Genomic DNA, 20,670 nt, shown 5'->3' on the forward strand with positions numbered 1-20,670 from the left:
GCGGCAAAGAAGCTTTCCTCCCTCCAAGGGTGCCTGGCAAACAAGATTCCCTGACGCTCACTGTCGTAATTGGGGCAAGGCTAGAGCGGCTTGGGAGACCCTCTCGAGGTGCCGGTTGCCGGGAACAGCCCGGAACGGAATGATCATATGGACGGGCCTTGGGGCCTTTGCCAAGATGCAGAACCGCTATGCACAAGTTGAGACATCAACAATCAAGATCCTGTGGCATGGCATGTTTTCTCGCTTCCCGCGTGGCTGAGCAAACAATTCACCGCCGCTCTTGGCCCTTTCTTTTATCGCTTCATGTTTCGAAGCAAGCGGAACGCGTCAGTGCCAAGCTTCATGGCAGGCAGAAAACTACGGCCTCTCGGCACTGGAGTGGAGGGCCAAGATATTAATAATATGTCGGCCACCCCATCAGGTATGGTTGCAGACCATGATTTTCTCTCTGCCGACGGACGGAACCATGTGTCTGGGGAAAAGATCGCTGTTTGCGAAAACGCCATTGTAAACGTAGGACAACATGAATTCAACTCCGTCTTCATCCCGGCGATGATATCAATAATTATTTGCACTTCCGAAACTAGGGTTGTCATGGAACTAACCCAGGCCGGCCTCAGTGTTTTTTGTTTACGGCTCGTCCAATGGTGATCCATAAAGCGAAATGACCCAGCAAGCCTGGGGCTCTGTAAGCCGGGAATACAGATAACAAAGAGTAGCTTAAGCAAGATAGGAATAATTTAACCATATGGCATTCTTCGCTCGGAACGCTCGGCACCTCGTAAATTCTCGTTTTTTCGGACCTGAGCGAGATGTCCGCATTAATTTGCCTCCCCTTGGCACGTCGTTGACAAACCTCGCAAGGTCTGGCCGGCTTTGACGGTCTACCTCGGTAGCCACGGAGGTAGAGTGAAGCCCAGAGCTTGGCTACCGACAATGAACGTTCTGCGTAATACGTTGTCCTTTCTCGGGACTGCCGCCTTAATACTAAAACTGTTCCCAGAAGATAAAGAGGGAAGCTATGTTATTCAGCGTTGGGGGAGATTATATTCAAGTCTACACCATACAACCTGTCTAATAGCTCCCATCGCTCCATGTGCCCCATGTCGCCTAATCCAGTCCTCAACCTTAAAAAGATCGACCTTTGTCCTGCTTTGGCGAACTGGTGGATCAAATAAACAATTAGGCTATAAGTGCAAATGCACAAGGTACGTCATTGTATGGCGATGCCGCTACATGGCTCACCCTACAGGACAAGATCAACTACATTGCTTACATGCTGTAGAACTGCAAGGCCGGATGACTGATCGGACAGGGCCATGAATATGTTGCTTCTTAATCTGGGAACATCCCCAGAGTGCAATTGATGCTTGAATGACGTGACTGTGGCATCTTCTACTTGAGTAGTACAGATTCAAGGCTCCATCATGGTGTGGTGCTAACGCTGCTCCTGACGAATCTACTTTATGATACCTCAACTATAGTCGATATGCTCATACTTGGAGGCATCGATACTGCGATGGTTCACGACTGGGGTTTAAAGATGCCATCATTACTTAAAAAAAGGCGCTCTTTGCTCTTCTACCAGACATTTTACCATGAGAAGGGAAGCATAACCAACATCAACAATGTTTTAAAGCCAGCCCATGGACCGTTGATATAGGCGCGTATGGATAAGTAGTACGCCGAGTTCATTCGTGTTTTCTTCAAGTGACCTCAAGCTGCCTTATTACCTAGGTAGGTACAACCCAAAGGGTCTTGTACACAACTAGCCGTTGCAGACGAATGGTATGAAGTGGATGCAACATACAAGAAATTTATTGCAACTGGGTGCTCAGATATTAGCGAGACACCACTGCTACTGTACAGATTAGATATACAGCTTTTATGACAAAGATGCTTTACATCTTATTTTACACCTGAGCCTCAACCTATTCCTCCTTGATCTCAGAAACGGCCCATCGCTTGCCGTAAAAGACATTTCCAAGAAGCTTGGAGCCCACGAAGTATCCAATATAAGCACCGGCAACAATAGTGACGGGCCACTTCTGCCACTCGCGATCCCAGTCGAGGGGGATCGGCACGGCTCCGAGCCACGCGCCGACCACGGTGCCCACGAAGCCGCCAAAGGTCTGGTCGAAGGGGGCTGAGATGCTGACGACAGCCTGGAGGGGCACAGGGTCGGAACCGCGGACGTAGAAAATGGGGTAGATGGCGAGGACGGCGATGTGCGCGGCGCAGAGGAACGTGTGGGATGCGTGGGTGAGGAATGGGGCGCCGAAGAGGACGAAGAGGATGTGAAGGACGGGCGTCAGGATGAGGGTGAGGACCAGAGAGATGACGGCAGTCTGAGTGCTATGTATTAGCTTTGAGGTGTCCACGTTTAGCATGCTTCCAACACTTACAGCAAATGCCTTTGGTTCCCGCGTATCCGTCTTCTTTTTCTCGCCTGGCCGCAGCTTCTTAGAACCTTTTGCGCCCGAAGATCCCGCGGCGGGAAGACACAGGGTCACATAGAGTGTCTGGATAACAGCAACCACAGGCAGGCCGATCTGAAGTGTCGACACAGGATCGGCCACGAGGGCATCGAAGCGCCAGACAAACAGGCCAGCAAGCACCAGCTGGTGGACGACAGAGACAGGCAGGGCGAGGGGAGTGTTGAGAAGCGGAATCGCAGGCACGACAGCCTTGGGAGCAGCCGGCTGGGCGGGGGCGCCCTTGATCAGAGTCGTCGACATTGTGACCGGGTCGATCAGGGGCATTGAGCTTGTGGTGGTGTAAACGAGTGTCTGGAGCGGGCTCGGGCTCGTCGCGATCTCCAATTCCCTTGGGCAAATCACCAACAAGGTAGCTTGGCTCTGGAGTTGCCAGGTGTGGCTTGGCGGGCTGGCGCGACATCACGTTTCAAGTCACATGATGAAAATCGTGTAACCAGTTTCACCAGTGGCTCGTCCGAGTGGTCGGCTCCGAAGCCCGCACTCATCCGTGCCATTGCTCGACGAATGTATCACCACCATCATCGTGAGATTCTCCGGGGAGGACCTGACCAGACCACTGGTCCGGGACGGCACGGGCTAGCATGACAGGAAAGTGGCAGCATCGTGGAACCGTACGCCATTGACATCGGCATCGGCGAGGGTCACGGCAGTGTGATCGCATCGCCATCTAGGATCTCATGCAATCTGGGCTGTCAATCTAGAAACCATCCAGTCATACAACCTGGAACGAGCAAGGACAAAACATGCCAGGAACCCGACCGGCCGGGCTAGAACATGGCTGAAAGAGGTAGGGCAGAGGGTGTTTGGGGTACCGAGGAGCGCATCATGACTGGCTGAGCTGAGTTGAGCATCTGATCATGGCATTTTTTCTTCTCTGGGTGAATGCCGAGCCTCACACAGATAGCTCGCTCTTCCCCGGAGGCTCACTAAGTCCCCTTACTCAGCTGCCATGAGTCGATGAGGCCATGGCCAGATGTTCCCGGGAGAAACAGGACGGTTGCCAGGTCCAGGCGTCTGGCCAATCATGAGACTCGCCGGTCCCCGCCGACCGGAGCGAGATGGCACCACAACGACCGTCCTCGCCCTCGAAATCGTGCCATGCATCTCCGGCCGGGGGTGCTGACTGATGGCTCTCTGGCGACTGCCATTGGTCAGCTGGTCTTACACCCTCAAGCACCCCGGTGTCAGTACAATGGCTGGTGGCATGATGGCCTCGAGACAAGATGAAATCTGACCACAATGGATGTATCCGGCTCAGCGGGTGCTGGGAGCTCGCCGTTTGAACGATTGTCGGGAACAAATTTGTTATCCCTGCCAACAAGATCGGCATGCCACGTCTGTATAAGAATCGAAGCCATCTGCCTTCTCCAAGTCCATCTTCTCTCACCACCATCAACAGCATCAATAGAGCAATCTCAACTCTCCAATCACCTCTCCACTCAATCCAATTCGTCTTCTGCGAGTCTCGGGTTCAAATTCGATTCATCTCTAAATCTCTCAACTCAACAACAAGCAACTTACAACACCACTTAATCAACATGTCTCCCATCGTTGTCCGATCTGCCGCCCGCGCTGTTCAGCGCCGCCAGTTCTCTCTCCTCAGCGCCATGCGAACCGTTGGCCGATCCATGGAGTCTCACCCCTTTGAGCGCCTGCCCATCAGCCAGCAGCCCGCCAAGCCCGACTACGCCAAGATGTTCAAGCGAGTTGGTAGCCAGGCTCTCTTGTAAGTTGCCAATTGCATCTTTACACAGACACAATATACTAACTGGTATTTCTTCAGCTTCTTCCCTGGCTTCGCCGTCATCCTTGGCTGGCCCCTCGCCGCCGAGGCTGCCTTCGATGGCCGACTCTAAACAGCCAATTGGCACATGATCGATTCTTTGGATCAACTTCGAAAGCGAGCGAGACTCGACGGGACCGTTCCTCGATAGACCATACACTTTGGCTACATTGTTGGATACCGGGACCATTTGTGACAATGCACAGTCACTTTGTACATAGCATTGAAAGGCGTTTGAGGTGCATTGGAAGCTGGAAGATGCACATAGCATCAGAGCTACGACCATGATAAATTTCTAGAAATATAATTCCATATGTCAACCAACTACGAGTCTCTTTTTCGAAGTGAAAACTCGTGTTGTCAATTGCGGCTGCTATTGATTCAATTAATATACTATCATCAAGGGACCCCTTCTCATGCTCATGCAAGAACTTGCATCTGTCACATAGCAATCAACATGAACCATCTTCGTGCATGAACTTCTTGGAGGGGTATCAAACAATGGAATTTCTATCAAGTGTATCGTACATATTAAATTCGTCTTAACCATCACCTTGGTGTCCATTAGTGACCACCCAAGTTGGGCTCATTATAACCAGAGTGATACGCGCCCACAGACTTGTATCCCGACCTCTTCTCCTCCCTCTTACCACCAAACATCTTGCCGACCATGAAAGCAGCCGCCATCAGGATAGGCACGCCGACGCCGACTCCAATAGCGACTCCTTTCTCCCACTTGCGCCTCTCCTCTTCTCTGGCCTTCTCGCTCTGTGTCTCAAGGTACGGCAGCACGTCGTCGTCCATGACGATGAACTTTGACGACTTGTCCATCCACGGGTTGCCGTGGACGCGTCCCTCGCCCTCGTAGGGTCTGTCAGGCTGTGAGACGGCCCAGAGGTTCTTGAGGTTGCTGGCAGCAGCCTTGACCTGCTCGGCGTCGATGTCGTCGTGGTCCTTGTTAGGAAAGTCGGCAGCGAGATCCTTGAACTTGAACGTGTAGGACGTCTCCTTGTTCTTGAGCTCTGTTTACCGGCGTCAGTTGGCGCGTCCAAGGCGACTCTAGAAAAACTTACCCTTCTTCCAAGTCAAGCTACTTGAGTTGCTCGGCGTCTCAGGGTCCCTCACGAAATGCCACTCAATGAGAGTAGAGTAGTCGTCGTCGGTTCCATGCCAGCTAATAGTGTACTCCTTATCCCAGAGGACCATAGCCGGGTTATCACCCTCGTCGCGGTTATAGTACGGCCAGGTGTTGTTGGGGTATGAGCAGCCCTTCGCCGAGTCCTCCTTGTTGGTAGAGCACCACACGAACGAGGTGACACAAATAGCATCGTCTTGCTTGCAAAGCCATCGATCTTTGGCGGGGTCAAAAGCGCTCGCCGACGAGAGAAGACCCGTCGTGGCGAGAGCGAGGAACAGACCGTTGCGGGTGTTGGCCATGACGAGTACGTAAACACGCGACTGAAATCTGGAGTTTGCGATGAATCGTCGCGTTCACTTCACAATCTTGAAAAAGACTCGGCCCCAGAGCCGAAACCCCAGGGACTGGCGGGGGCATGAAGTCATGTTATAGACAATCTCAAAGCCCCGACCCAACATGTCACAGAGACAGGCCATTAAAACAGCCGGGGTCAGTATAGCGCCAGATATCCGGCACCATCGCTTCATACGAGGAAGCACTGGCATTTTCGTCCCATCCCATGGTGTTGACCCTCCCCACCAAGGCTAGCAGAGTTTCTGATTCTGGGCGCATCTCCGAGCTGCAACCAGAAATTTTTCCAATAAAAACCTAGTCCCACAGAATAGACTCGGAGGCCGTATCTCTGCTCCTATTTGAGAGGTGGTTAATTTCCAGCTGGTGTTAGCGGAGGAGCCGTTAATTGCAGGGTTGTGTGGGATCTTTGAGTTCAGGGTTTGGATCGCCAAGGGTCTGATACACAGGGGGTGGCAAACTTAATTTTAGAACCCGAGACCTATTTGAAGAGACGAGTGACAGATGCTGTCAAGACTACCAAACGCTCCTGGCCGTGCCCGTGACCCTGTGCAACCCTTCAGTGCGGGTTTAACTTGCAGTGAAAGTACAAAAGAGGAAGTACTTTTTCATCGAAAATTAGTCAAAGGTACATTGATCTTGTACTTAGTAGGCTAGTATGTGATGTACTGGGTACCTATGCTAAGATGCCCCTATACTTTATCAGGATATTTGGCGTGTGTGCTCTTCTCCAAGTATCATTGGCTTCGGAAAGGAGCTCACTTCAGGGGCATGTAGATCCGGCTACGAGATTTACCATCATTGGCTTTCATCAAGGAATGAAAGTAATGAGGCCTTTCCTATCGTCTCGTCTTTCACTCGACTTGAGCACCACAGGCGGTAGACTTGGGAGAGTAGATATCCATGGATGGATGCCCGATATGCCTTCTCTCGTGTTAAAGCGCACAAGGTGTACAACTCAGACAGTTTAGTAGGATACACTCATCAATTCTGCTATTAAAATGACCGGTATGAGCCCTGATTTGAAAGGGGGCCATGGGGAGGCGGCAGGAACACAAGAGTTGTCTCCTTGGATAAATCAGATAACGAACTTCCGCGCAGTTGTCGGTTTTCCATTTCTTTTATAACTCCTCAACCTTTTCCCGGTGTGCGTCACAAGGAGGCGAGAAGTATGAGAGTCTCCAGATTGACAATTGTCAAAGGTGAGCACCACGCGATAACCACGACAGTCCTCTTCCCACTAGCTACAAGGTTCCTTGCAAGATAAGAAGCGAACTCTAAAGCATGTTCTGTTCCAGTATCAACCTACTCCACGAAGGAATCGCTCCCACGTTGCCTTTGTTTCCTACCATATAGTAATCACAACACTAACAAGCTACGTCGACATCAACACCATTCCCAGGAACCCATCCATACCTCACAAGAGCTGGTTTCCATAGCATTCCATGATACCGATATACAACATGACATAACAAGCAATTCCAAGTAACGCCAGTCTAACTCCCATAAGCCCTTCCAGGCAATCCAAGTCTAAGGCAGTCCATACATGCAACTAACACCTGCCCCTGTAAACGACTAAAGCAACTCTCCCTCTCCTTCTTCTTCTACGAGGTCGTCGTCTTCCTCCCAATCAACCTGAGCCGCCATTTCCTCTGCTCTCCGCTGAACCTCAGCCAGACCTGAAAGCTCTGCAACATAGTCCTTCTCCTGAAGCGCCTTCTTGACAAATCCCCAACCATCCTTGCGGAAAGCATCAAGGATCTTGGGACTACATGCGCTGCAACAGTCATATGACTGACCCCGGATGACGATATTCTGGAACGTCGACACATATCCTCGGATCTGGTGCGGCACCAAACCCAAGGCATGGTCAGGGGGGTCTCTTTCAGGGACCACTCCTGGTGTTGGCTGCGGAGCTGGTGCATCTTTACCCAGAGGATGCTGAAGCAAGCTCGTCAACAACTCGACGAGAAGAGCAGAGGCAATAGCTGCAACGCCTGGCCTAGTGACGGTACACTGCTGATCAAGGGTCTGATCCTTCTGTGACTAGAGAAGAGTTAGATATGGAAATATCAATGAATCAGAAGACTTACATCTGCTGGAGCAACAACGTCGTTGCAGAAATAGCAACCAAGTGGTGCCTGACCTTCAACGTTGGTCTCGCTTCCATGTCGCATCACGACATACGAGTCAAAGCCCAGAGCTGCGTTCATGACAATCTTGCCCGCAGCCTTTCCCATGACAGTTGGCAGCCATCGAGACTCTCTCGAATCCATGAGGAGGAAGATAGCATCATGCTCGTCGATGAGCTTTGCCAGTTTCTCATAGTCTCCTCGCGTCTTGGCCTCGTCTGTAAATGGGTGTCCAAGCATAGGAACTGACAAAGCATGTCCCTCACTGTCGACACCAGGATAGATCTGTTTAAGCACCTCGGCTGCCCGGGGTGCCTTTGGCTTTCCACCCTCAAGGCAATCAGTAAACTCGAAGAGCGGCTGTCGCACAGGATTCGAAAACGAGACTCTTCCGTAATCCACAAAGGTGATCTTCCGAACGCCCCAGCCCATGAGATTTCTCGAAACGTAGCTCCCTAGAGTGCCAGCGCCGAGGAGGAGACACTTTGTATTCTTGATCTTTTCCAGGTCCAGATTTGGCGCAATCCTCCATTTCATGAGCTTCAGGTTCAGATCAACCGAGCTATCGGCCAACCGGGCGGGATCCATGTATTCGCTCAAGCTGACCTGCTGAGCCTGGAGCTTCCCGTTTCGTGACCTCTCCCAGCCAGTGACTTTGGGCATTTCGGTAATCTCCAGGTTCTCAACAGGGTCCATCTCAATCGGAAGGATCACACTTCGCGCCTCATGTCTCCTAGCCCATGTGTCTCGGTAGCAGAGGATCTTGACCTTTGTCAAGCGAAATCTCTGTCGAATGAGAATTAGGTAATTCCGCAGAGGCCATCCAGGTCCCTCGGGGTATGTTGAAGGGTCGACAAACGCGACATATTGGTCCTCCTCGGGAACCTGGTTGAAGAAACCGTCCTCGAAATCTCGAAGGGAACCAACTTCCCACTTGTAAGGAAGATTGTGAGAGGCGTCGGCATCCTCATTCTGCTGGTGCGCTCCGTGTACCTTCTTAGCCAAGAAAAAACCATGCTCGCGAGCATCTACGCTGTACCTCCACGTCCCAACTCTATCCACGAGAGCTGTGCTCTCCTCGGTGTTGAGGTGCTCGGCCGGACCGGATCGTTTCCAGGAAGGATCGGAGTGAAGCGCCGGGAAGGCGAACCAGTATGTGAACTTGTACTTTTTGAGGTCGGCGTAGGAGAGGATGACAAATGACGAGAGGAGTGACGGAACAGAGTAGATGCTACCATCTTTGATCGCGTCCCAGACCTAGAGTTGTCAGCAAGGCCCGTAGGCGCACACCCGATTGTATCCAAGTACCTGTCGACCAGCAGTCTTAATCATGGCAGACTTGTCCATGTTCTTGAAATCCTCGAGCGTGTTGACGTTCCTAATAATACCCTCGGCCCTCATTGTCCCAAGAGGCGGACTGGGCGCATTAGTTCTGCGATGGTCAGAGAGGAATGCGCAAAATCAAATAAGGACCCTACCTGCTGCTCGTAAGAGCATTTCCTAGGATCTGCATGCGACAGCTGGACTCGGGGTCTTCCAGTCGCGGCTCGTAGAGGCCCAGTACGCTACGCGCCGAGTCGTCGAGCTTGTCATGGTCGAGCTTTGAGCCGAAGAGCGCCGAGTAGAACGGCAGCTCTATCTCGGACGTAAAAGTCGCAAATTGCAGGGGCTTCGCAGCCATGTTGACGGTTTTGACGGGCTTGTCGCCTGCTGCTGAGCGTTGGTGGACGTATGGAGGTTCAAGGGTTCCAAGGATGTTGTACAGGCAGCGGTTGACAATGAAAGGAAGAGGATGAGTATATAATGTAGGAGCTAATTTAGGCACGCAAGTGTGGACGGCTGACACGGCGAGGCTGTCACTTGATGCGGATGTGAACTCAGTTGGTCACTCAACTCAGGTTCTGTCGTCACAAGACAATGACGAGTAGCTTCCATCAAGCATAAGCCAGGGCCAGGCGGCCCCGCGGCGGGGTACAGCTTATCGGCCGCTCAACCCGGCCTTATCGCCCACCCATCAGGCAGCCAAGAAGCCAAAAAGTCAGCCCTGTTTAACGCCCAGGTGTAGGGTAGCAACCGTCACAGGTCAGTCTAAAATGCAGCAACGGATTGGCTCTCAACCCTCAGAACCGGCATCGCATTCAACATCCCAAACACAGAAACCCGTAAACAAATATTCGCAATCTATGGTCGCTCAGGGAAACAAGAGGAATGACTTTCCCTTCAATAAAAGTAATTCAATCAACCCCTTACCCTCCCGTTATACCTATTTCCACAGACCCATGAGAAGAATGTGACCCTTTCTCCCTCGACGCCATCTTTAAGGGAGAAGCCGCTGCACCTAGAGCAACGAGATGAACCCACACACCTCCCGGAATGTGCGCTATGAACCCCGTCGATAGAGTAATATCCAGATCTCACTATGGGTTTCTCAAAATAGAGATCGTCAAGGTCGCGGCCAGTGCATGGAGAGACATTCAAGCAAACCCTTTGGCCGCTTCCTGACAGACCCTTTGTTCTGCCGGCCTTCTAGAAGTGACCGCAAACGGCGCACCCCACACGTGCCATGACAGCTACGCGCCTAGAGACGCCAGTCGCGTCGGGTAGACCAACTTGGTAAAATTCAATCTAGTCGAGATATCTCGACCAAGGCTCATCCCAAGTTTCTTTCATCTCTATCTCATACGCTGAGCACCTCACAGGATGCTCATTGGAGTCTGCGGTAGTACGTAAACTCTAACCCATAGTATGGCCGTCTCAAAACTCACCTCATCTCAGGTATCTGCTCCGGCAAAAAGACGGTGGCTCAGTATCTGGTCGAGCATCATGGCTTCAAACACCTCTACCTGCAGCCATCATCACCGTCGACTGAATCTTCCAATTCATTCCCGGACGGCAACTCGGCCCCCTCCGAGGACCACAGGCCGGAGTCGCCGTCCCAGTCATCAGTTCCCGAGGCATTCAAAGGCGCTCTGACCTCGACCGCGCTCACCACCAAGAATGGCACCAGCTCTTCCTCTGAAACCACGCTGACCCTCAGGGCTGGTCCTCAGCACACCTTCTCCACGCCTGAGGAGCTTCTCGACTTTGTCACCAGGCGCTGGCGGAGCCGCTTCGTCACCACCGACATCCCTACCGAGACGGTTCTCGACGTCTTTGTGCGCCGGCCCTTCTTCCTGCTCCTCTCCGTCGACGCCCCGTTGACGGTCCGCTGGCGCCGCTTCCAGCAGCGGGCCAAGCAGAGGAACGCGGAGGGACCGGACATGAGTCTGGAAGACTTCGTGGCGAAGAGTGATGCCCACTTGTACGATCCCAAGACAGGACTATCGCCGCTCATCTCCCGGGCCGTCGTGAGGTTGCTCAACACATCTTCATCCCTCGCGCACCTATATGCCACCCTAGGCAAGCTGGATATCCCAAACCCTGATCGCCTGCGACCATGCTGGGATACCTACTTTATGGAGTTGGCATCCCTGGCAGCTCAGCGCTCCAACTGCATGAAGCGCAGGGTCGGGTGCGTGCTTGTGGGCAAGGAGCGCAGGGTCATCAGCACGGGCTATAATGGGACTCCAAGGGGACTGCTCAACTGCGCTGAGGGAGGCTGTCCCCGGTGCAATGAGGGCAGCAGCTCGGGCGTGGGACTATCGACCTGCTTGTGCATCCACGCCGAAGAGAACGCCCTCCTCGAAGCGGGACGGGAGAGGATCCGGGAGGGGTCTGTCTTGTACTGCGACACGTGTCCCTGCCTTACGTGCAGCATCAAGATATGCCAGGTGGGCATCAGCGAGGTCGTCTACGCCCATGGGTATAGCATGGACAACGAGACTGCCCGTGTGTTTAGGGAGGCGGGCGTAAAGCTGAGACAGTTCATACCAGTGAGTATCTGAACCCCTACTACGCCAGATCTCTAGACGAGATTGATACCGTCCTACTGGCGATTTTCCGAGGCTGATCCAGATCTAGCCACCAAACGGTCTCATCCATCTCGAGAAGATGGAGCTCTATTAGATCGCTGGTATCTTGACCACATCACATCACCTCACCTCTCCCCTGTTGCGTCTCTGTGCGGGGAACCTTGGAGGAAGTAATCCGGTTTGCCGAGCATGTGGCTTTTGCGTAGCGAGAGACAGGTTGGATGATGGCATTTTATAAGATCAACAGACGAATATTTCAATGCCACTGCTATGAGCGAAGAGGCTCACCGCCGATCTCCTGCTGGAATTGACCCCTCAAATATTTGCTCATCTCGATTCTCCCTGACGAGGAAGTGTAGATGAGACTCGCCTATGAAGGAGACGAGGGACTTTGTTGGAGTTGATGTCCAGGTTTTACCCCTCCTCTGTCTCCCTTGCGAATATGAGGTCAACCCTGGCATACATTGTCCAATCAAGCACCATCAATGGCCATGACAGCAAGCCCCTTTCAAGCGCTTATGCTCCCTTTCCCATGGCGGCCGCGTGCATAGGCACGATCCGTCCAAGTGCGTTTGCATTGCCAGCGTGGCCAGGTATTGAGGCCAGCAGGTTTCTTGCTGCCCATGACAGCTCAGCTCAGCTTGTCTCTGGATAGTGTAGGGTAATCAAGCCCTCAAGAGTCCACTTGGTCGCATCTAGGGTCGGATGAGCATCAAACCATTTTGCGTCATGGCCTTTTTCTTTTGCCCTTTCGGAGGACGGCGCACCTGATGGCACACCAGATTTGGATAATCTTATGCAGGCCAAACTTGGTGGCCGCATGATGGCGCTTAATTAAACCGGACGGCACAGCACAGGAGAGCCAATTTGTACACTGTGGAGGCATCCGTCGACGGTAGTTGTGGTTCCGTATCCAGCCCGAGATGCGTCTATAATATCGGCATCCGAGCACCGTCCGCAGCTTGCATCGTGTAACTCCAGGACAACGCTTGTTGTTCCAGAAACTTGACATGAATAGGGGTTCAGGAGAAGTAAAAACTGGTCTCGGTGATGCAGACCGCTTCTGCTCGAGGCCGCCTAGACGGCCCCTTGCAATATGAATGCAGTAGGGGTTCATTTCACAGAGCCGCAAGAGTTGTGCGGTGTGCTTCAACGGCCTACTAGCTGCAGCGGACGTCCCATAAAATATGCAACCAGTCAGGCGGTCAACAAGTTCGCGAGGCCCCTTTGTGCACAGCCAATCCAGCCCCTGTTCATAGCTTGTCTAGTGTAAGTTATGCGAGCGCGGGGCGAGGCTAGGTTGTGCTGTGCGTTCGTCCGGAGAAAAAGGTTGCAAGCGGATTCAAAGGCGACCATGGTGGTCATGTCGTGCGTCTGGCTCGGTCCGTGTAAGTCGGCACGGCATGGCATCGCATGGTACGTATGGCCATCGACGTCGTTGAAGAAGCACGGAGCAGCTCCAGGAAAAGCAACAGAGGCAGACATATGCCGAGAGGGAGCCCTCATTGGTGGCCTGGCGGGATCGGAGAGCTTCCAAATCTCGAAGCCTGGGCTGCGATAACTTTGATATGAGCCATCGGGTGGTCCCTCTCTTGGGGCTTGCAGGCAGGGGACAAAGGATGGCTTGTCCGACGACTCACAACGTCTCCTTCTCGGATCCGGCGGGGCCAACCCCGGAGTCTCCCACAAGAAGCGAAATGACATGGGCTGGCCGGCATAAAGAGCATAATTAAAGATCAAATTACCACCGTCAGCTAGTCCAGCTCACAGTGGGGAGTGTGCAGTGTAATAGGGGATGATGGGGGATGGGGAACGGGGCATGAGGGATGGGTTTGTTTGTTTTGATCGAGGAGATTTGCTGCGCGTCATGGAGGCCCGGTGCATCGGGATGGAAGGGCATGGCATGGCATGGCTGATGCCATGGGGGTCGATGCACATGGGATGGATGGATGTGCTGTGTGCTGGTGCGTGCCCGATGAGCTGGCTGGGTGGTGGCGGCCAGTGGACCGGCCGGCCAGAAGACGAGGGCCACGGGGCGGCTGCTCAACCACAAGATAGGTCGTGATGCTGCCAGAACATGCAAGACAAGACAAGCTCCAGCAACTGGCACGAAGACGTCGCCGGCCAAGGCTTATTACATGCTACCTACCCAGTAGCTCGTTGACATCGATTCTGGTGTACCTACCCGTACGTTAAGCTCGACGTATTCGGGCTCTAAGTACGAGGCAAGGCTTGACGGGTCCCGGGATGAGGCATGCTCACCAAAGACTGACGGCGGCGATCATGACGCTGAATGGTCTGAAGGACGGGAGCCAGCGAACCGGTGGGCATCAAGATGCTGCAACACGGCCCCATCGTATCTTGCTTGCGACCTTCTGCGGCCTTACAGCGCCTAAGCAGTACCATCTTGTCCATCCGTTGAGCGTCTGGAAGTCTGCGACCACGCGAGCGACCAGCAGAAGCGCTGAGCGCGCAGCTTCGGTCTATAGATGGGATACCTCGAGAGCACCTCGTGCCATCTCACCACGATCCCATCCCATCTTGTCCCAATTCCATGCCATGCCATGGATGATCTACAACGGGCGCGAGGCGACGTGGAAACCCCCGTCGACTGCCAGACTTCTGGGAACCCCCTGGCAAGAGCCCCTAGACCTGAGAGAGGTCGGAGGGCTGGCTTGGCTGGCTTGGGGGGCTGGTCTTTGGGTTTGGGACCTGTGAGAGACGACAATCAGGGCCACCTCAGGACGGGAGGACCCCTGGGCACTGGCGCTGAGATGCGCCCAGTGGAGTATCGACGACAGGGGCTTTCAAGCACTGGCGCGCTGGCGTTGGGACATGTCAGTCTGTCTCATCAGAGAGTGTCAGTCAATTTGTTGTTGTCAGTTGTATCGACGGGGCCGAGTGGGTTATGGGAGAATAGGAGCCCCGAATCTGCCCTGAGAAAGGGCAACACGAAGCGAGCGATAGCCTGGACAATAGGCCGCAGCGCAGAGTGGAGAGTCGTCTCCCTGAGATATGGATGCCCCGTCACTCTCTCCTATGTTGCAGACTTGTGAGTTTCGGCTTCAGGAACTATCAAAACTCACCTGCGGGAGCTTGGCGTATCCGCGGCTCACTCCCGTCAAAGAAAACGTGCTCTCCCTGAAGATCCAGGATAGTCGTCCTCTTTGAGCCGGCCCGTCGTTGCCAGAACTACTACGTACGTAGACTATGTACGACAAAGACACAGCGCGGGAAGCCAAAAACCTCGTCTTAGACGGAGGGGAATGTGATGGTCCCGATGATGGCTCGGATGGATCAGAGCTAAAGCCTTGGAGGTGGACGGACCACGGCGGGCTACGGCCTACGGGGGGCCAGCCCCGGCGCCATGGCCTGACAAGGGGAGTCCTGGGAAGGCGCGTTGGGCCCCACCTCCTGCCACCCCCCCTTGTCTGAAGAGACGCGTCTTTCGTGGCGCGCTTTCCCCTTTGAGGAAACATTGTAAACAAATGCGTCACTTCTCGTGGACGCGCTCCTGCCCCAGCCTGCTGCTTCCTGCCTTGTTCGCCTCTCAAGCGCGCACCAATTTGCTCGATGCTCCCCCGTCAGTGGCTTCCTTGTCCCGTGTCCCGGCCCCTCCCCACCGCGCCTCCCCTGCCTGGCCGTCCCACCCGCGCTTGCCCTTTTACTTCCCTCCCGCTTGCTGGCTGGCTGGCCCTCGTGCCTTGGGCAGGAGGTAAGGTAGGTTTTGGCGACTCCCCACTGCATTTTACGGGGGGTGCCCTTCTAAAACTAAACGGGCCAAGAGACCCAACCGTCCTGTCCAGTCCATCAACTGCCAGCGTGCGCCCGCCCGCCTAACACGCGCAATCCTAATCCTAGGTCGCTCGAGTCCCGGATCTCTTCTAGGTTGTCTTGTCCATCCATCCCATCATCTTCTCTTCTCGCCCTTCCAATTCAATTCCTCCCACACCCTCTGGGTCTTTTCCCAACTTTTCCAAACCAGACGAGCCAAGTGCATACCAGCCCGATTCGCCACTACCACTCGTTGTCCTTTCGACCTGACGTCCTGAGTCACCAGACCCCGTTGGAGGATCCACGCTATGCCCTGAGAAAGGGTTCTTGGTTTCAACGCAGCCACACGAGGGGTTCTCTTTCTCTTGCACCCGACAAACCAGGACGCACACGCAAAGACAAGAGACGACTCACTTTCACGGGTGTTTGGTTTGTGTCAGGACGCCGATGCCGACGAGCGCCATGGTGTAACTGCCCACACTATCTTCTCCCCGTTTCTTGAATCCGTCCACCCCCGAGCGAGGACGACCACGCGCGACAAGACTATCTAATAGTTCGGACAACAAGCACTCCTACTACTACCGAGTAGTTCCAACCTCCGTCCCCTTCTTCCCCTCTTGTCAACACTCACCTTTGCTCTATCACAACTTGTTCATAATATCCCGGTCCGCCTTTTTTGGCTGCCTGCTTGACGACATTACTTCTTCACGATCCGACTGCTGCCTACACTCGTTGCAAAACTGTCTGCCTGCCCTAGTGTTCGATCTGCCTCCGGTTTCCGAGTCATGATATGACCTCTAGCATCCCAGTGAGACTGGCACAGCTTTTCGCGATTTTGTAGGGCATCGCCTCGAGCTACTTCTCTCACCTCTTCGATTCGACGTTCACGCAGCTCTGCTTGGCCATTCACCAATCTTCGGCCGACTACCGAGCCTCGACTTTCGATTTCGCCCCTACTGAATTCTTACCTGCCTTTTATCTCGAATTATAGAGAATAAGAAGGACTATTGCGCACACAACCTTAGTACTGCTTACGTGGGCATTCCTCTTCTGCTGGCTGCCCGCGATACCCCCGAACGCTTAGCATTCCACGCACACAATGTCCTTCTCCAACAGCAGCGGTGGCACACTCGCCCTCCCGTCGCCAACACACGCTCACCAGATCGACGTCACATCAGCTGTGCGCTCGCTGCGACGGTCTATCTCACGATCTCCCTCTTCAAAGTTCCTGTCGCGCTCCAACACGCAGAGCCCCGACAGCCCGCACCACACTTCCCCTCAATCGCCCTGCCGCCGACTCGGCTCAACACCGCAACATCAACATCCTCTTTCACCGCACGCTCGCTCAGCACCGCCTCACGCTAACGGCGCCGTCGCGCACCAGGCCATATTCACTCCTTTCCGCCCGAGTGTAAGACTATCACTGCGATCTGCCAAGGCGGCAAAGACGTCTCCTTCAAGGCCCTTGACACGAGCGCGTGCATCACCAAAGAGTCCCTTGAAGAGAGCGCTTAACACGGCACCCGACAGCGGTAACTCACTACCAATGGTGCCCACACCCTCCGTCATCGAATCATCGGGGCAGGAGAACAACGCGCTTGGAGCCACAAGCCCCAAGAGCTCCGAGAAGCGCCACAGCGTGCACCTCGACGTCTCGGGCTCTTCGCAATCTCCTTTCAAATCCTTTGATACTAACAACGACAACTTCATGGTTTCAAACAACTGCCCGCTGAAGCGCAGCGATGCGACCATGAATCTGGACCAGCCCAGCCAAGGAAGCCCGGTGGCTAAGCGACGGAGCTTGCATGGAATCACAGGACTGGGCCAGAACGAGGATCAGAACATTTTCGGTTTAAACACGACGTCTTCACAGAGCTTTTATATCCATGAAGACTCGGCTGCTGAATATGAACTCTCCGCTAATGGCGGCGCCCCATCGCGCGAGCCACTACCTTCTCCTACGCCAACAACGACGGTTCCTAAGAGGTCGTCTTCGCTACGGAAATCAACTCTTCAGCAAAGGTATGGCGAGCGTGGGTCTTGGGGTAGGCGATCGGGCGAGAGACAGCTTGCTCAGATCAGCTCTGAATTCTCACCAAGCCGGAGCCGACCACGACTTTCTCTGGACCAGTTCGTCCCTCCCGCCGTACCTCAAGAAAGCCCCTTCATCTCAACCACGCCTACCTCTAAGCCGCCCACGTTCACTGGTGACAGGACCTTCCAGCCTCACCCCCTCTCCAAGACTCTCACAACATCCTCTTCTGGCAACTCCCTGACGGAGGAGACGCCCATCTATGCTCCGGTTGCACGAATGCCAGATCGCCCCAGACCTCACTTGTTTTCTCGCTCTCTGCCTCTTAATGCGACACGACCGACAAGAGCCAGTGACCCTTCGAGGGCGATGGCAACCCCCAACAAGTCGCAACTGTGGGTTGGCGCTTTCAGCTCTACAGGTCTGATTTCCAAGGTGAACCGAAACCCGGAAGAGGAGGCGGACAAGAAGATGGCACCGCCAGACACTCCATGCAAGAAGCACTCGAACCCCTTCGCCACCTTTCCTCCACCAGCAGGAAGTGCCCTTAAGAAGAGGGGTAACAACCGTAATTCTTTTGGAGGCATTCCTTCTACACCTTTTAACCCTATCGGCGCCCCAGCTCCCAACAGCTTTGGTAACCCTGGAAAGGGCTTGGCCATCTTCCAGCGTGGTAATGCCTCCCGAAGCTCACGCCGCAGCAGCATCCTTAGCTTGGATGGCGAGGAGCACAAGCTCTTTGGTGAAACCATCGACTTTTCAAACCCCATGGAGGGTGATGCTCCTCCCACTCCCACAAAGAACAATCTTACTCCCAGCCTGAGCAAGGTTAGCGAGAAGTCGTTCGAGTCCCCCAGTGCCAATCAAAGCCCAAGTGCAAACCGGACTCTTCACGCCCCCACCCCCATTGTCGGTTCGACAATACCTCGAGAAGCAACTTGTAAGTCGGTCCTCACGAAGCTGAATGCCGCGGATGGCAAGGCCGAAATTTCAGATCGGCTCGTCACCCTCAAGCGTCGGCATTCGCCTTCACCTCCTTATTCCTCACTCAGCCGCTCAAGAGCCCAGCGTGGGCTTCACTCCCCTTCCTCTCTAAGCACATCTCTCATGTCTCAACCGTTGATTTCTCGTGAAGCATTTGCTAAGACAAACCTCTCTGATCCAGCGAGCCCTCTTGATGGACGCCGTACACCACAGACTCCTCAGGAGAGCCTTCTTCCTCTCGATACCAGCCGACTTTCGATCTCTCAGACCAGCGAGAGCTACTCCGACATGCCGCCTCCCGTCACACCTACAGCAGGCCGGGACCTTCGATCCTCCACTAGCCTTCTTGTAACACCAGTCAACGCCCGCACGAGCAACCTTGATGTTGATGCAAGCTTGAATTCCCGATTCGACAAGGTTGAACAAATCGGCAAGGGCGAGTTTTCCACAGTCTACCGGGTGACCAAGGCGGATCCCCGACAAATGAACTTTGAGGGTCTGTCTACGACGCCATGCTCCCGAAACCGTAGCCCCGCAAAGGGTCAGGTCTATGCTGTGAAGAAGAGCAAGCACCCCTACCATGGACCTCGAGAGCGCGAGATTAAGGTTCGAGAGGCACGTATCCTGCAGGCTCTGTCTCATGCCGAGCATGTGGTCAAGTACTATGATGACTGGGAGCACAACTTTCACCTGTACATCCAGACAGAATTCTGCGAGGAGGGCACACTTGACAAGTTTCTGGGCAACGTTGGGCAAGGTGGCCGATTGGATGATTTCCGCATCTACAAGATCCTGCAGGACCTTTGCTTGGTAAGTTTCGCTGATACACGCCGTGCAACTATGCAGCTAACCTAGGGACAGGGTCTGAAGGAGATTCACGATGCGGGGTTCATGCACCACGATTTGAAGCCGGCCAACATTCTCATCACATTCGAGGGCGTTCTCAAGATTGGCGACTTTGGACTTGCCCAGGCTTGCACATCCACTGAGGGCGTCGACGTAGAGGGTGATCGCGAGTACATGGCTCCAGAGATGCTCAAGGGCAAGGCACGTCAAGCTGCCGATGTCTTCTCGCTTGGACTCATCATCCTCGAAACGGCAGCTAATGTTGTGCTCCCGGACAACGGTCCCACGTGGATTGCCCTGCGGTCGGGTGACCTCTCCGAGGTGCCGAGTCTCACCTGGACACCATCCATCGAGGTCCAACGAGACGCTATAGGAAACCCTACCGAGTCGGCTCACAGCGATGATTTCACCAGCGGAAAGACGCACGATCCTAGCAACCTTTTTGGCTCGTTTAAGCGATCGGAACTGCAGCAACCCCCTGAATTCATGGTTAATGCCATGCACACCAGCTCTCTCGATTCGATTGTCCGGATGATGACGGCACAGGAGCCCGATGAGCGACCTACGGTGCACCAGGTGCTCGACCTTGAGGGACTGCGGTGGGTTAGCGAACATCGGGCCGCTCCGGCGACGGTATACGAGGGAAACTGGGGACCAGCCGAACTGTTCCCCGTGTCCATCGCGGGTGATAGCGACACTGAGATGACGGATGTTTGAGGAACATTGGGATTTTATTTGAACCTAGATAGGAGGGGAACTCCACCAACACTTTGTGTTGGACTTGAGCAGTTGACTACGGAATGGTTCATACGCTCCGACTGGGTATAGGGAGAATGAGGCCACTGGGAGGATTTTGTGCCTCGATACACCCACCAACTTTCTACCACAACACTACACACCATACCACACCACGAAACGACACGACGGTACGACGAGAATTGGAAGACGTCAGCGGGAGGCTGCTGTTTGCTAGGCGTTTTGTTGAGTCGGTTGTTTACAGTTCGAACCGCAAACCATTGCTTTCAGGCATAGCTACGACACGATATCGAGCCGAGCCGAGCCGACTACCTATTATACCTGCCGACTCTTTTTCTTCTTCTTTTTACACAGCCCCCGGGCGATGTCACAGATTAACAATGTGCTCAGTCACGGAAGGATAGCTGAAACATTTGCGTCTCCGAGAAGGAGACTGCGTGTACGAAATACCCTGGAAGGAATTAG

At 54.0% G+C, this 20,670-nt stretch overlaps 6 protein-coding genes across 6 annotated transcripts; 3 read left to right on the top strand and 3 right to left on the bottom strand.

The window, feature by feature from the left end:
* Positions 1-1,931: 1,931 nt before the first annotated feature.
* On the bottom strand, positions 1,932-2,738 carry LRP88_02700 (mannose-ethanolamine phosphotransferase GPI11; the record flags this gene model as incomplete). The annotated part of the gene is made up of 2 exons (XM_083239340.1): positions 1,932-2,348; positions 2,406-2,738. 2 exons carry the CDS (start codon positions 2,736-2,738, stop codon positions 1,932-1,934), a joined length of 750 nt encoding a protein of 249 aa, XP_083104470.1.
* A 1,298-nt stretch (positions 2,739-4,036) lies between these two features.
* On the top strand, positions 4,037-4,354 carry LRP88_02701 (uncharacterized protein; the record flags this gene model as incomplete). The annotated part of the gene is made up of 2 exons (XM_083239341.1): positions 4,037-4,224; positions 4,282-4,354. The coding sequence occupies 2 exons, from the start codon at positions 4,037-4,039 to the stop codon at positions 4,352-4,354; spliced, it is 261 nt and encodes an 86-aa protein (XP_083104471.1).
* A 491-nt stretch (positions 4,355-4,845) lies between these two features.
* LRP88_02702 (uncharacterized protein) lies at positions 4,846-5,718 on the bottom strand (the record flags this gene model as incomplete). Its single annotated transcript, XM_083239342.1, has 2 exons — positions 4,846-5,303; positions 5,355-5,718. The coding sequence occupies 2 exons, from the start codon at positions 5,716-5,718 to the stop codon at positions 4,846-4,848; spliced, it is 822 nt and encodes a 273-aa protein (XP_083104472.1).
* A 1,627-nt stretch (positions 5,719-7,345) lies between these two features.
* On the bottom strand, positions 7,346-9,583 carry LRP88_02703 (uncharacterized protein; the record flags this gene model as incomplete). Its single annotated transcript, XM_083239343.1, has 4 exons — positions 7,346-7,816; positions 7,864-9,159; positions 9,211-9,319; positions 9,381-9,583. 4 exons carry the CDS (start codon positions 9,581-9,583, stop codon positions 7,346-7,348), a joined length of 2,079 nt encoding a protein of 692 aa, XP_083104473.1.
* A 1,019-nt stretch (positions 9,584-10,602) lies between these two features.
* Positions 10,603-11,786, top strand: LRP88_02704 (deoxycytidine monophosphate deaminase; the record flags this gene model as incomplete). Its single annotated transcript, XM_083239344.1, has 2 exons — positions 10,603-10,624; positions 10,678-11,786. The coding sequence occupies 2 exons, from the start codon at positions 10,603-10,605 to the stop codon at positions 11,784-11,786; spliced, it is 1,131 nt and encodes a 376-aa protein (XP_083104474.1).
* Positions 11,787-16,686: 4,900 nt separating this feature from the next.
* On the top strand, positions 16,687-20,166 carry LRP88_02705 (tyrosine protein kinase SWE1; the record flags this gene model as incomplete). The annotated part of the gene is made up of 3 exons (XM_083239345.1): positions 16,687-18,559; positions 18,785-19,413; positions 19,465-20,166. The coding sequence occupies 3 exons, from the start codon at positions 16,687-16,689 to the stop codon at positions 20,164-20,166; spliced, it is 3,204 nt and encodes a 1,067-aa protein (XP_083104475.1).
* Positions 20,167-20,670: the final 504 nt, after the last annotated feature.

Source organism: Fusarium phalaenopsidis (assembly GCF_050370095.1).
Source record: "Fusarium phalaenopsidis strain FUZ10S chromosome Unknown contig_32286, whole genome shotgun sequence".
Classification (NCBI taxonomy): domain Eukaryota; kingdom Fungi; phylum Ascomycota; class Sordariomycetes; order Hypocreales; family Nectriaceae; genus Fusarium; species Fusarium phalaenopsidis.